This window comes from Aquarana catesbeiana, linkage group LG06 (genome assembly GCF_042186555.1).
Source record: "Aquarana catesbeiana isolate 2022-GZ linkage group LG06, ASM4218655v1, whole genome shotgun sequence".
Taxonomy (NCBI): domain Eukaryota; kingdom Metazoa; phylum Chordata; class Amphibia; order Anura; family Ranidae; genus Aquarana; species Aquarana catesbeiana.
The window spans coordinates 189093025-189105315 of NC_133329.1; the positions used below are offsets into that span (position 1 = coordinate 189093025).

General features: G+C 41.9%; 1 protein-coding gene across 1 annotated transcript in view; it reads left to right on the top strand.

Annotated features, from left to right (window-relative positions):
* The first annotated feature begins 267 nt into the window (after positions 1-267).
* TNFRSF17 (TNF receptor superfamily member 17) overlaps positions 268-12291 on the top strand; it is a 233420-nt gene continuing 221396 nt past the window's right edge. The window contains exon 1 of the mRNA XM_073591169.1: positions 268-438. Coding sequence (XP_073447270.1) covers positions 327-438 — 112 coding nt within the window. The 5' untranslated portion in view covers positions 268-326. The remainder of the gene's footprint in view (positions 439-12291) is intronic.

Sequence of the window (12291 nt, forward strand, 5' to 3'; positions counted from 1 at the left end):
GGTAAAGTAAGATTCAAAGATATAATTTCTAGTCAAACTACTTAAAATGCGTGAAGGAATATAACACATTGTAATCACAAATCCATTAGCCCTGTTTTATTTTTTTATCAGTAACAAAAACTTGGAAGATGAGCTTTGGATCACTAGGATATTCTCTGACACACCAGAAATACATACTAAAATGCATCTGAAAACAATGAAACAAGACTCTGCAGTGAGTAGTGAACAGCCTTCGTACTAACCTGTAATTTGCATGCTCAGTGACTTGAAATTCTCTCAACTAAAAAACTGTATGATTCTGCTGAGTGCTGTGAATAGGATCACAAATGGCCACACGTTGTGACACAAATGAATACTTTGATTCTTTGCTGTTGTCTTGTAAGCCCTGTCACCTTCGATGCCCAAAAATACCACAGGAATGTAAGAACCCTTGTCCAGGTAAGTTAGCATTCTGATTTTTTTTTTTTATATATTGAACAGGAGCTTGAATGTAACTCATTGTTAGATGTGTAGCAAGTTGGGTACACACTATAAGAAAATTGGACAAAAAATCCCATCTGAGGAACGATCGTTCGATTTTCATATAGTGTGTACACAATTTTCGACATCCGATTCAGACTTTCCAAATGAAAATTTCTGATGGGACAAACCCCAACATTTTTTTCGTACTTTAACGGAACTAACGATTTTTGTATAATGTGTACTGTTTTTCGACATGAAAAATCAGATATGAAAGACTGCTCAAGATCAGAAACAATAAACAACCATAAACTACAATGTTTCTATGTCAAATAAAAAAAAAGCCTTTGTCTTTCGAGAATTTTCATACAATTAGTACTATCCTTGGGTTCAACTTGCTGTGAAACATCAAGGAAATCTGGACAATTGTTTGTTCAATTTTCTCAGTGTGTAACCAGCCTTAGTCTCAAGGTAAATGTATGCAATAATAGTTATACAGTCTAATCTAAACAAGACTGTTTTGAGAGCCAGGTTGTCCTTGGGCAAAAGGATTGTTAGTGAGCCTATTTTTGTAAATCCATGATGTATTATTATCTTAGAACCGTGTATTAAAATGCTAAAGACCAATACATAATTTTAAGTAATGCTGTGTAAAATGTACGGTTTCTGAGCTGACAAGCATTTTGGAAGATCACCTCTCAAAGATCATAAGGTTTCAGAGTCATTAGTAAAGCTGGACATATTATGGTAAACTGCCATGATCCAGCTGTTGAGATTGGGGAGAGCAAGACTACATTTTTTTCACTAGCCTGATTAGCATAAAGATAAAAAAAAGAATAATTATATATACAGTATCTCACAAAAGTGAGTACACCCCTCACATCTTTGTAAATATTTTATTCTATCTTTTCATGTGACAACACAATGTAAAGTAGTGAGTGTACAGCTTGTATAACAGTGTAAATTTGCTGTCCCCTCAAAATAACTCAACACACAGCCATTAATGTGTGTCAGGTGCTGACTGCGCTACCTATAGTACTTTTAATTTCAGCACCTGACACACATTTGCACAATTTTTTCCACTGGTTGGAGAATTATATTTCTTAGACTGCAGCAACCGGTCTTTAAATTTAATTTAAGTTGTTATATATAGGTTTGCACCGGTGTCACATACACAATAAACCGAGCGATCAGCTGTTTTTTTAATTTTATTTCCAATTTACAACAATACTCAAAACACACAACATTCCCACCAACCAACCCCAACAAACAACAAAAAACAAAAAAAACCCCCAAAAAATTAAAAACATTTTTGCGCTTCCATATTATACCTTGACTGTTACTAAACTTTTATCACATCAAACTCAATGAGATTACATTCTCCCTACGAAAGGTTATTGACGATATAATCGAACCATTCTATTTAAACTGATCAGATCGCTACACCTTAACAACATATTATATATATATATATATATATATATATATATATATATATATATATATATATATATATATATATATATATATATATATTTATATCTCACAAAAGTGAGTACACCCCTCACATTTTTGTAAATATTTTATTCTATCTTTTCATGTGACAACACTGAAGAAATGACACTTTGCTACAATGTAAAGTAGTGAGTGTACAACTTGTATAACAGTGTAAATTTGCTGTCCCCTCAAAATAATTCAACACACAGCCATTAATGTCTAAACCGCTGGCAACAAAAGTGAGTACATCCCTAAGTAAAAATGTCCAAATTGGGCCCAATTAGCCATTTTCCCTTCCCGGTGTCATGTGACTCATTAGTGTTACAAGGTCTCAGGTGTGAATGGGAAGCAGGTGTGATAAATTTTGGTGTTATCGCTCTCACTCTCTCATACTGGTCACTGGAAGTTCAACATGGCACAACATGGCACCTCATGGCAAAGAACTCTCTGAGGATCTGAAAAAAAGAATTGTTGCTCTACATAAAGACGGCCTAGGCTATAAGAAGATTGCCAAGAACCTTCTTTCCTTATCCGTTAGAACACCACTCCTTGATCCCATATGCACCAGGATTTCCAACTGATCCCTATAAGATTGAGTAGGATCACTATCTAGACGTTTATACGTTACTTCATCTGAGAGCATGTCCATGATCTGGACATGATAGAACTCTTTTGGGAGTATGACCACTCCTCCTCCCTTATCAGCTGGCCTAATAATGTCTTTTCGTTCTTCTAGCATAGTGATCCCCTCACTAATATGTCTCATATTTATCCCTTTGTTGGGTTTGAGATGTTCCAAATCCTGTAAAATCAATCCCTTGAATACCTCCACTTGATGGTTGGGGTTGTTGAGGGGGTTGAAGAGAGATTTATTTTTAAGACCACTATTGACCACCCCGCCGGGCTTTTGAACCACAGCTGTCGTGCTCGGATTGCATCCTAAAAAGTATTTTTTGATGTTCAACTTCCTAATGTACTTATGGATGTCAATTAAAACATCAAATTTATTAATTGTTTTTTTCAAACCACATTTTAAACCCAGATTTAAAATGTTAATTTCCTTATGTGTTGCTTCTGAGAAAGATTAAAGATGCCTCCTATTCCGATTCTCTTCTTCTTTTTTTGGGCCCTAGATCCTGCCCTACAGCCCCAATGTTTTTCTCCTTTGAATATGGGTGCTGCGGATGGTCTTTCATTCGTTGTGGGTGTTGATCCTTCCAATAAGGGGCCTTGCGATGATCCTGGGGCTGTAGGCCCCTGTGTTGGACCCAAGATTGGGGGTGCGATGGTGGTCTCCCTCTGCGTGGAGGTTGGTTCCGACCCCTTGATGGAACCCCCTCCCTAAAAAAAAGGACGGGGCTGGGGATAATTGACATAATTTCCTTGATTTCCTTGATGTTCCTCTAACGGTTGAAATCTATTGTACACAGGTATGTCATATGTATCAGGTGGATGATATCCATTTTGATTATTCTTCCTTCCAGTCCCCCTCGATTTCCTTCCTCCTTTTTGTATAGGGGTGGAACACCTAGCTGGGGAATTCACATATGAGGTATTTTCTGCATAGGCATTGTCGTATGGATAGTGATTAGTGGATGATGACACAGGTATAGAGTGTCTCGGCTGTTATAAAGGAGCAGGTAGCACAGGGCTGGATTGCTCAAATGCCTCCTTCCCATATGGTGCTTGTTGCCAAGAATATATAGAATTAGTTTTAAAATCTTCTAAATCCCTATGGTATTTCTTTATCTTCTTTTTTTGTGTGTCTCTATCGACTTTTTCCAATTTCTTTTGTATCCTAGCATTAAAATCGATAATTTGTTGGATATCTTTTATGGGGTCTAATTGTTGTTGTAGATCATTGATTTTCAATTCTAAGTTGGCCATTTTGCGTTTTTTCCTTTGGAGGACTAATTCTTGTAACTTGAAGCCTACACCATTAAAAAATCAAACCACTCCTCAGAGGAACCTTGATCATCCAGACCGTCCTGTGGGGCAATGTCCCACCTAAGGCTCCTAATGATGACGTTTTCTTTGATGTATTGCTCAAGACTACATATATCCCACCAAGTGCGTACTTTTTTTTTCTAAAATGTGGCCTAGTGCTGTATAAATTTGTTCACTATAGGGTCATACAAATCCAGTTATATGACCCGTTTTTGTTATTTGGTTGGTGCACGAGAGCACCTTTTTATTTGATATATTTTTGATATGTTTAGCGCGATTCTATGCTTTCCAATTTGATTACTGTGTTTATGTTGTGCAGGAGAATTGCTGCTTTGTATGCATGGTATTAATAAGATAGGACATCCCCCCCAGCAAACCTTCGATACATCAAGCCATGTTTGCCATATTTTAGTGAACTTCTTAGGGCACGCCCTACTCATGTATATAAATTTTAAATATGGGAAGGACCCCATGAACAATGCGGAAGAAGGCATGGGCTGAAAGAGGGCCCACATCCTTCCAGCGCATAAGGATGGTTTTACGTGCATAAAATAATAATATATGTAGCAATGTCCTGGCATGAGTGCGGTGAACATGGTCATTGAGTATTCCCAAGAGTCCCACCTCCGGGGTGTGAGGTATCGGCAGATGGAGGTTGTGATCAAAGAAAGCAAACAGTTCCTTCCAGAAGGTTGACAGTCCGGGACAGGTCCAAAACATATGGAAGAAATTGTCAGCAATCATATCACATCTAGCACATGCAATATTTTGTCCGAACCCCATTCTTACCAGCCTAGCTGGAGTATAGTGCAATCGATGTATGACCTTATAGTGGACCAGTATGTCAGCTGTGCTAATGATATCCTGAAAACATATCTCAGTTGCCTCTCCCCAGTCCTCTTCAGAAAGCTCAGGTATAGACAATAGCCATTTGTGGTGAGAGTTCTGGAAGGGATCAGCTCCCACCATTTGGAGGCGACCGTAAAAGGTTGTCACCAGTTTGGCAATTTCTGGGAATGACAGGAGATCTTCAATAGATGATTCCATGAGCTCAATGGCCAAGGATCCGAACTGCGCCCTGATGGCTTGTCTGAGTAAGAGATATTTGTAGAAAAATGTATTGTTCAGGTCATATTTAAGCCGGAGTACTTCAAAGGATAGTAATACATTCTCTTTGATTATGTGAGTTAGATGCGTGATCCCATGTCGACTCCACAAAGGTCGAGTCTGGATGACCGAAGAGCTCAGAGAGGTTGGGGTTCTGTCATAGAGGGGTCTGTGGCGTGATACCCGTGGAAGATTGTGTTAGGGTTCCCCCCCCTCCCTCCAGGCCATAAAACAAACCTCAAGAGGGGAGAACCTAGAGCCCCCCGATTTCTTTGATCTATGAAGCTCATCCCGCAAGGAGGTAGGAAGTTCAAACAAGGACAACATAAGCGCCATGGCAGAAGTCATTGGTTTAGAGTGTAACCAAGCATGGATATAGGTGAGCTGGGAAGCAATGAAGTAATTTCTTGGGCAAGCCAGGCTGCCCGCAGTCTTTGCCACCTGCAAGGAGGACCTGGCTCTACGGGGTTGACGATCATTCCAAACAAAGGAGGAGAGAGTGGAGTCTATTTTCGCAAAAAACTATTTAGTGAAAAAAACTGGGGCAGCTCTAAAGCAGTATAGAAGCTTGTGTAGAAAGATCATTTTGAATATGTTAATGCGTCCAATTAGGTTAAAGGGCAGCAATGACCAGGTACGGAACCTGTCTATCATTTGTTTGATTATAGGAGTGACATTTAGATCCTCATATTTAAAGATGTCAGCATGTATTTGAATACCTAGGTATTTAAAGGAGGATGTCAATTGAATATGCGATCCCTGGAGATATTCTATAGGAAAGGGGGGGCCAACAGGGAAGGCCTGAGACTTTTCCAATCCCACCTGTAGTCCTGAGGCCACACCAAACTCCTCCACGACACACAGTAATTTACGGAATGAGCTTTCCCTACCATCCAGATATATTAGGGCATCGTCTGCATAGAGGGAGATCTTCTCCTCCAGGGGACCAGAGCGGATGCCCCCTATCTCTGACATCTGCCGCACCGCCAGGGCCAGCGGCTCAATGGCCAGTGCGAACAGGAGTGGAGAGAGAGGGCACCCCTTTCTGGTGCCTCTCTTCAAAGAAAATAGTTCAGATATGTCTCTGTTAGTGCGAACCCTAGCTTTTGGGTACAATAAACGGGTCCATTGAATAAATTGCAGACCGATACCCACTCGTGCCATGGTTTCCCAGAGAAAGGGCCAGCTCACAGTATCAAAGGCTTTTAATACATCTTGGGATAGGACCAATCCCCCTTGTTTTGTACGTGCTGCATTATGGACATGTAGGTACAATCTTGAATGTTGTCAAAGGTGCTTCTGCCAGGCATAAAACCGGATTGATCCGGGGGTACGAGGGACAGAATGAACGTTTGGAGTCTAAGAGCAAGGATCTTAGCTAGAATCTTAGCATCGTTATTTAGAAGGGATATGGGACGGTATGATCCACATTGCAGTTTGTCCTTGCCAGGTTTTGGTATAACCACTATAAGTGCTTCATTCATAGAGTCTGGAACTTTCCCCCGGGTAAGAGATTCCTGGAAAATCTTAAGGAGTTTAGGAGCAAGTTCCTCTATGTGTGTCTGGTACCATACTGAGGGGAGTCCGTCAAGGCCTGGAGTTCTATTGGTCAGTAGTAAACGTATGGCCATGGTTACCTCTTCCAGTGTAATGGGTTTGTCTAAAGAAAGCTGCTGGAGGGTAATGAGAGTTGGGAGGTCAAGTGATTCGAAGAAACTCAGGAAGGTTTGTTCTGAAGGAATAGTCGCAGTGTCGTATAACGTTCTGTAAAAGTTTGCAAAGGTCTGGTTAATAGTCAGAGCATCAGCAGTAGTTGACCCGTTGGGAAGTTGGATTTCAGCAATCGAGCTATCCTGGAGATCCATGTGGGCAAGGTAGGCAAGGAGCCTACCGTTTTTTCCCCCATGTTCACAAATGCGAGCAGAGAGGTATAGTTGTTGTTTCCTGGTCAAATCGACCATAAGGAGCTGGAGTGCCTGATGAGCGTCTGTGAGTATACCTCTGGTCACAGAGGAGGGGCTACCCATATGTTGGGAGCGAGCCTCCTCTAATGATTTTTAGAGAGCCTCCTGTGTAGCCTGCCCAGTGGATCTGTATCTTTTAATGCATGAAATATATGAGCCCCTGACTACTGCCTTAAAGGCATCCCAAACAGTGTCTCCCCCTGCAAAGTCCGTGTTAAGGGACCAGTAGTTAGACATGTCAGTCGGGATGAGGTCAGAGATTTCCGGTGTGGAGATCCAGAGAAGACTGAGTCTCCAGGTCCGGAACGTTGGTCTATGGCCCAGAGTCAAACCAACCTGCATTATGGAGTGGTCAGATATTGTTTGGTATAGGTATGCCATGGACTGGACATGGGGTAAAAAAAAAACCCCGTGGCCAGAGCATTGTCTATTCTGGAGAGGGTTGCATAATATCTGGATTGGCACGGGAACACTTTGACATTAGGATATTTCCAGCGCCATATATCAACATATCCATAGGCACTGCACCACACAGGAAACAACTTAGACTCAGACTTCAGAGGTTTCAACCTGTCCAGGGCCGGCTGCAACACAGAGTTAAAGTCCCCAAGGATGAGCGTGGGACAGTTAGGTAAGGATGCAAAGTGCACACTGAGTTCAGCAAACACTGTGGCCGTGACCGGAGGGGGGAGATAGACAGAGGCAAAAATAAGGGGGGGGGCATATATGGTTGCATATAGGATGACATATTGCAAAGAGAGGACACAAGAAGAGGAGAAAAAATGCTGCTCACCCCTATGAATATACTACTTTATTGGGGGCGTGTGTGCCTCATCATAATGATGAGCCAATCCCGGGTTGGGTCACAAGTTACAGTCTATTTATATGGGGCAAAATGGTGCAATCACACGTGCTACCTAATACCCTCTAAGGTAATGTTTGGATTCACGTTTTTTCTTTTCACTCCCTGGATCCATTTTGTGTACTCTCACTTGTTTTGCTCACTGTTGGTTTTTTCAAAATAATTTTTCACTTATGTCACCATCTTTCTCACATAGCATAAACCCATTGCACAGTTTTTCCTTACTCTCACACTATTGATCCTATGTTCATCACCCTCTCACTTTCCTTCCATTTTCCTCTTCTTTTTTCCCCCTTTTTTTTTTCCCATCTTCTTTCCCTTTTGCCTTCACATTCATCTTACCACTAATTTGACACATGGTATAAATTGAGCTGGCTTGCATCACCATTCTTACTTTTTATGCAATCACTCCATCCAATTGGTTCTCCCCCCCCTTTTCTACCTATTCATATATTTGGCATACATATATCTTCAGAATGCTTTGAGGCTTTCTCTACTTATATACATATGATACATTTGGAGACTTTTGTCTCCTAGTGTTCAATTGTCCATCCATTAATCTTATTAATTTGTTTTATATATAATGGGTGTTCCACTTAGTTTGTCTTTGAACTTCATCACAGGTGTGGCCTGCCTTTCGGCCGGCCCTCTGACCTAGCAGGTGGTGCTTGGTAGTGTGACCTCTCGTAAGTTACATCGCTGGATTACTGCCCCGGTTTTGGCTGCTGTGGCGGTGGAGGTGCCTTGGGACTCCCCTTTGGGGAAGAGGAAAAAGTAATTTTTAAAAGGGATCTCCATGTGGGAGGCTTCTTTCTTTTCTTGCTGGACATACATTGTTGGGTAACTATATTACATCTATGTTTTGTATATTAATTTTATTATACATAAGTAAGATTTCTATATGTGTACCGATCTTATATATATTTTCCGGCAGACTGACCCTCTGAAGAAGACCCTTAGTGTATGGGTTGAAACGCGTCAGTTTAATGTTCATATTAACATTTTTGTTGTTATGGATTTATGTCTGCAAACGTATGTTTAGCTTAACCAGAGTTTTAAAGTACTTTCCACTGGAGCTCATTGTTTTAACTTTCATGTCATGTCATTTTTGTAAAAATAAATACGTCTATTTTTTCATACATTATTGACTCAATCCGTTATTGTGCTACCTAAAAACCCCACCCCGGGGAAACTCCTTTCTTTTATAGGATAACATATTGTCCTTTAGGGTCCAAGATGACTTGGTGACACAGCAACGGTATCCCCTTGCGGATTAGAATTGCAACCCCACATGCGTAATTAGAATAAGTAGAGTGGTAACTATGAGCCACCCAGTGTTTTTTCAGGGCCAGGATTTTGGATCTCATGAGATGGGTCTCCTGGAGGCACAGAATGTGTGGTTTGCTGTGCTTCAGGGCCTCAAAGATAGAAACTCTTTTGAATTTAGAATTCATTCTACGCACATTCCATGAACAAACTGTTACTTGAGACATGGAACCCAGAAATAAATTATTGTGGCAGGGGGGGAGAGGGGGTGAGGGGGAGTCTAAAAAACTCCACAACCCCGGGCACAGCCACCGGAGTTCGCGAGGGTCGCGGTGCTGCAAAAAAAATAAAACCACGCATACATCACACACACAACAATACAACTATGTACAGAACAATAATCATTACCCAGTAAGGGTAGCTTTACCCCTGCCCAGCTCCAGAACAAGGGAGAGAGCCTATACCCAAAACTTGTACCATGCATGGGGTGCATGGCCAGTAACAGGAGACAAAAAAGATGTCAGGGATACAAAAAAAAAATAGAGGGAGTGAACCCTAAGGTAGCTCAGGCCTGTTCAGAAAAAGAACAGGACAAGGTGCTCTCCTCACAGGAGATGTAAATGGTCGACCATAGTTATCTCTGAAAAAGGCTTCGCTGCTGAAAGAAAGGGACATTGGGGGTGGTTAAGGGGAGAAAGAGGAATGCAGGCTCATCAGCCTTTCCAGCAAAAGAAACACATGGGCCGACATCAGGCAGGTGGTTTAGGGGGCTGGGGTAAAGATTCCCACCAGGCCAGGGCATCCTTTGGGGATTGGAAAAATTGGACTTTCCCCTGGTAGGCAACCCGGAGGGTGGCCGGAAACAATATTGAATATCTTGTTCCCGGAGTTTCTGCTTGACACGATGATGGCTCGCTCTGCAATTGCAGACTGATGCAGAATGGTTGGAACAGGGACACCACAGCATTATTGATATGGAGACTGCCCTTTTTTCTGGCAGCCCCCAAGATATAGTCCCAGTCTCTGTAATCGAGGAGACGAATCACGACAGTACATGGTGGGTGTCCTTCAGGAAGGGTGGCGCCCAGGAACACGGTGGGCCCTCTCAATCACAAAACAAGGGGATAATTGAGTGCGGCCAAATTCTTGCTCGAGCCAGCTTTCAAGGAAGGCTACGGGATCAGGGCCCTCCACCTGTTCCGGGAGAACAACCAGACGCAGGTTGTTTCTGCAGAGATGATTCTTGAGGTCATTGACCTTGTCCTCCAGGGTGGCAATCTTCCCCCCATGCGTATTAAGTTTGGGCAGGATGGGGTTAATAGTATCTTCTAGATCACTAATGCCTTGCTCAGTTTCAGTGACCCGGGGGCGCAATTCATGCATGTTCTGCCGCATAATGGTCAGGTCAATCTTCAGCTCATCCACCCTCCCTATAAGGTCCAAATGATTTACCTTGATAATGGCGAGGACCTCTGAAAGAGTGGGTTCCCCGCCACCATCCACGAACACCGGGCCCGGGGTCGCCAGCAGATGCACAACTGGATGGTCTGGGATCTCAGGGGAGGCCGGTGGGAAGGCATCCTGGCTGTCTGCAAAGGGATCCGGAGTGGAGGCTGGGATGCACTAGGCCCATGGCTGGTGGTATGGCAGCCATCTTGGCAGGATCGAGTGGTGATGCTCATCTTTGGCTAATTCCCATCCACCAAAATGCCTCCCCAGGGTACAGGAGATGCCCCGGGTCGTTGTGGGCAAGAAATAAAGCGTTTTCTGGTTATGGTCAATCAGGATGGAGCAGGATTGCAGAAGGAGAGACCGGAGCTACACAGGAACACCTCTGCTCACATCCCGCTCCAGGCCACACCCCCTTCCTCAACAACTTTAATATGTTCACCTGATTACCCAAGTTTGAAACGATGTTCACCTGATTATTAAGTTGGAAACTAACCACCAGGGCCAAATTTTCTAAAACTTTTTTTAGGGCTTCTCCTATGTTTATATGCCAATTCCTCCCATTTTAGATTAAGATTAATCACTTCGGACCATTGCGCTATTGTTGGTGGAGAGTTTGATATCCATTTTTGTAATATGAGTTTACAGGCTATATACATAGATCTTAACCACATCACATGCATTTCGGCCTGGGAGAGTGTCTTCCGGTACAATCCCTAGCAATGCTATTTTTGGGTTAGACTGTACCTGTGTAGAACATAGGGTATTTAAAGTATCAAATACACACTCCCTGTAGCGATGCAATTTAGGACATCACCACAGCATATTCATAAGTGTACCCATATCATTAGTACACCTTGGGCAAACTGATGTAGTTGCTATACCCAAGAATGTAACTTTAACCACTTTAGGACAGAGCCTCTTTTTTTACACTTGTTGTTTACAAGATAAAATCATTTATTTTTTTTTTTGCTAGAAAATTACTTAAAACCCCCAAACATTATATATTTTTTTCCTAACACCCTCGAGAATAAAATGATGGGCATTGAAATACTTTCTGTTACGCCGTATTTGCTCAGTGGTCTTACAAGCGCACTTTTTTGGAAAAAATACACTTTTTTTAATTAAAAAAAAAAACAACAGTAAAGTTAGCCCAATTTTTTTATATTGTGAAAGATAATGTTATGCCGAGTAAATTGATACCCAACATCTCGCACTTCAAAATTGCGCCTGCTTGTGGAATGGCGACAAACTTTTACCCTTAAAAATCTCCATAGGCGATGTTTAAAAAAGTCTACAGGTTACCAGTTTTGGGTTACAGAGGAGGTCTAAGGCTAGAATTATTGCCCTCGCTCTAACAATCGCGGCGATGCTTCATATGTGTGGATTGAACACCGTTTTCATATACGGGGGCTACTCACATATGCATTCGCTTCTGCGCGCAAGCTCGTCGGGACGGGGCGCTTTAAAAAAAAATTTTTTAATTTTTTTCACTTTTAATTTTTTATTTTGACTTTTTTTTTATGTTTGGGTCACTTTTTTTCCTAATAGAAAAAAAGCATGACAGGACCTCTTAAATATGTGATCTGGGGTCAAAAAGACCTCAGATCTCTCATATTCACTAAATGCAATAAAAAAAAAAAAAAATTCTACTTTAAGAGCTATGGGCGGAAGTAACGCTTGACGTCGCTTCCGCCCGTCCATGCCATGGAGCCAAGCAGGGCCATCTTCCCCTCAGTT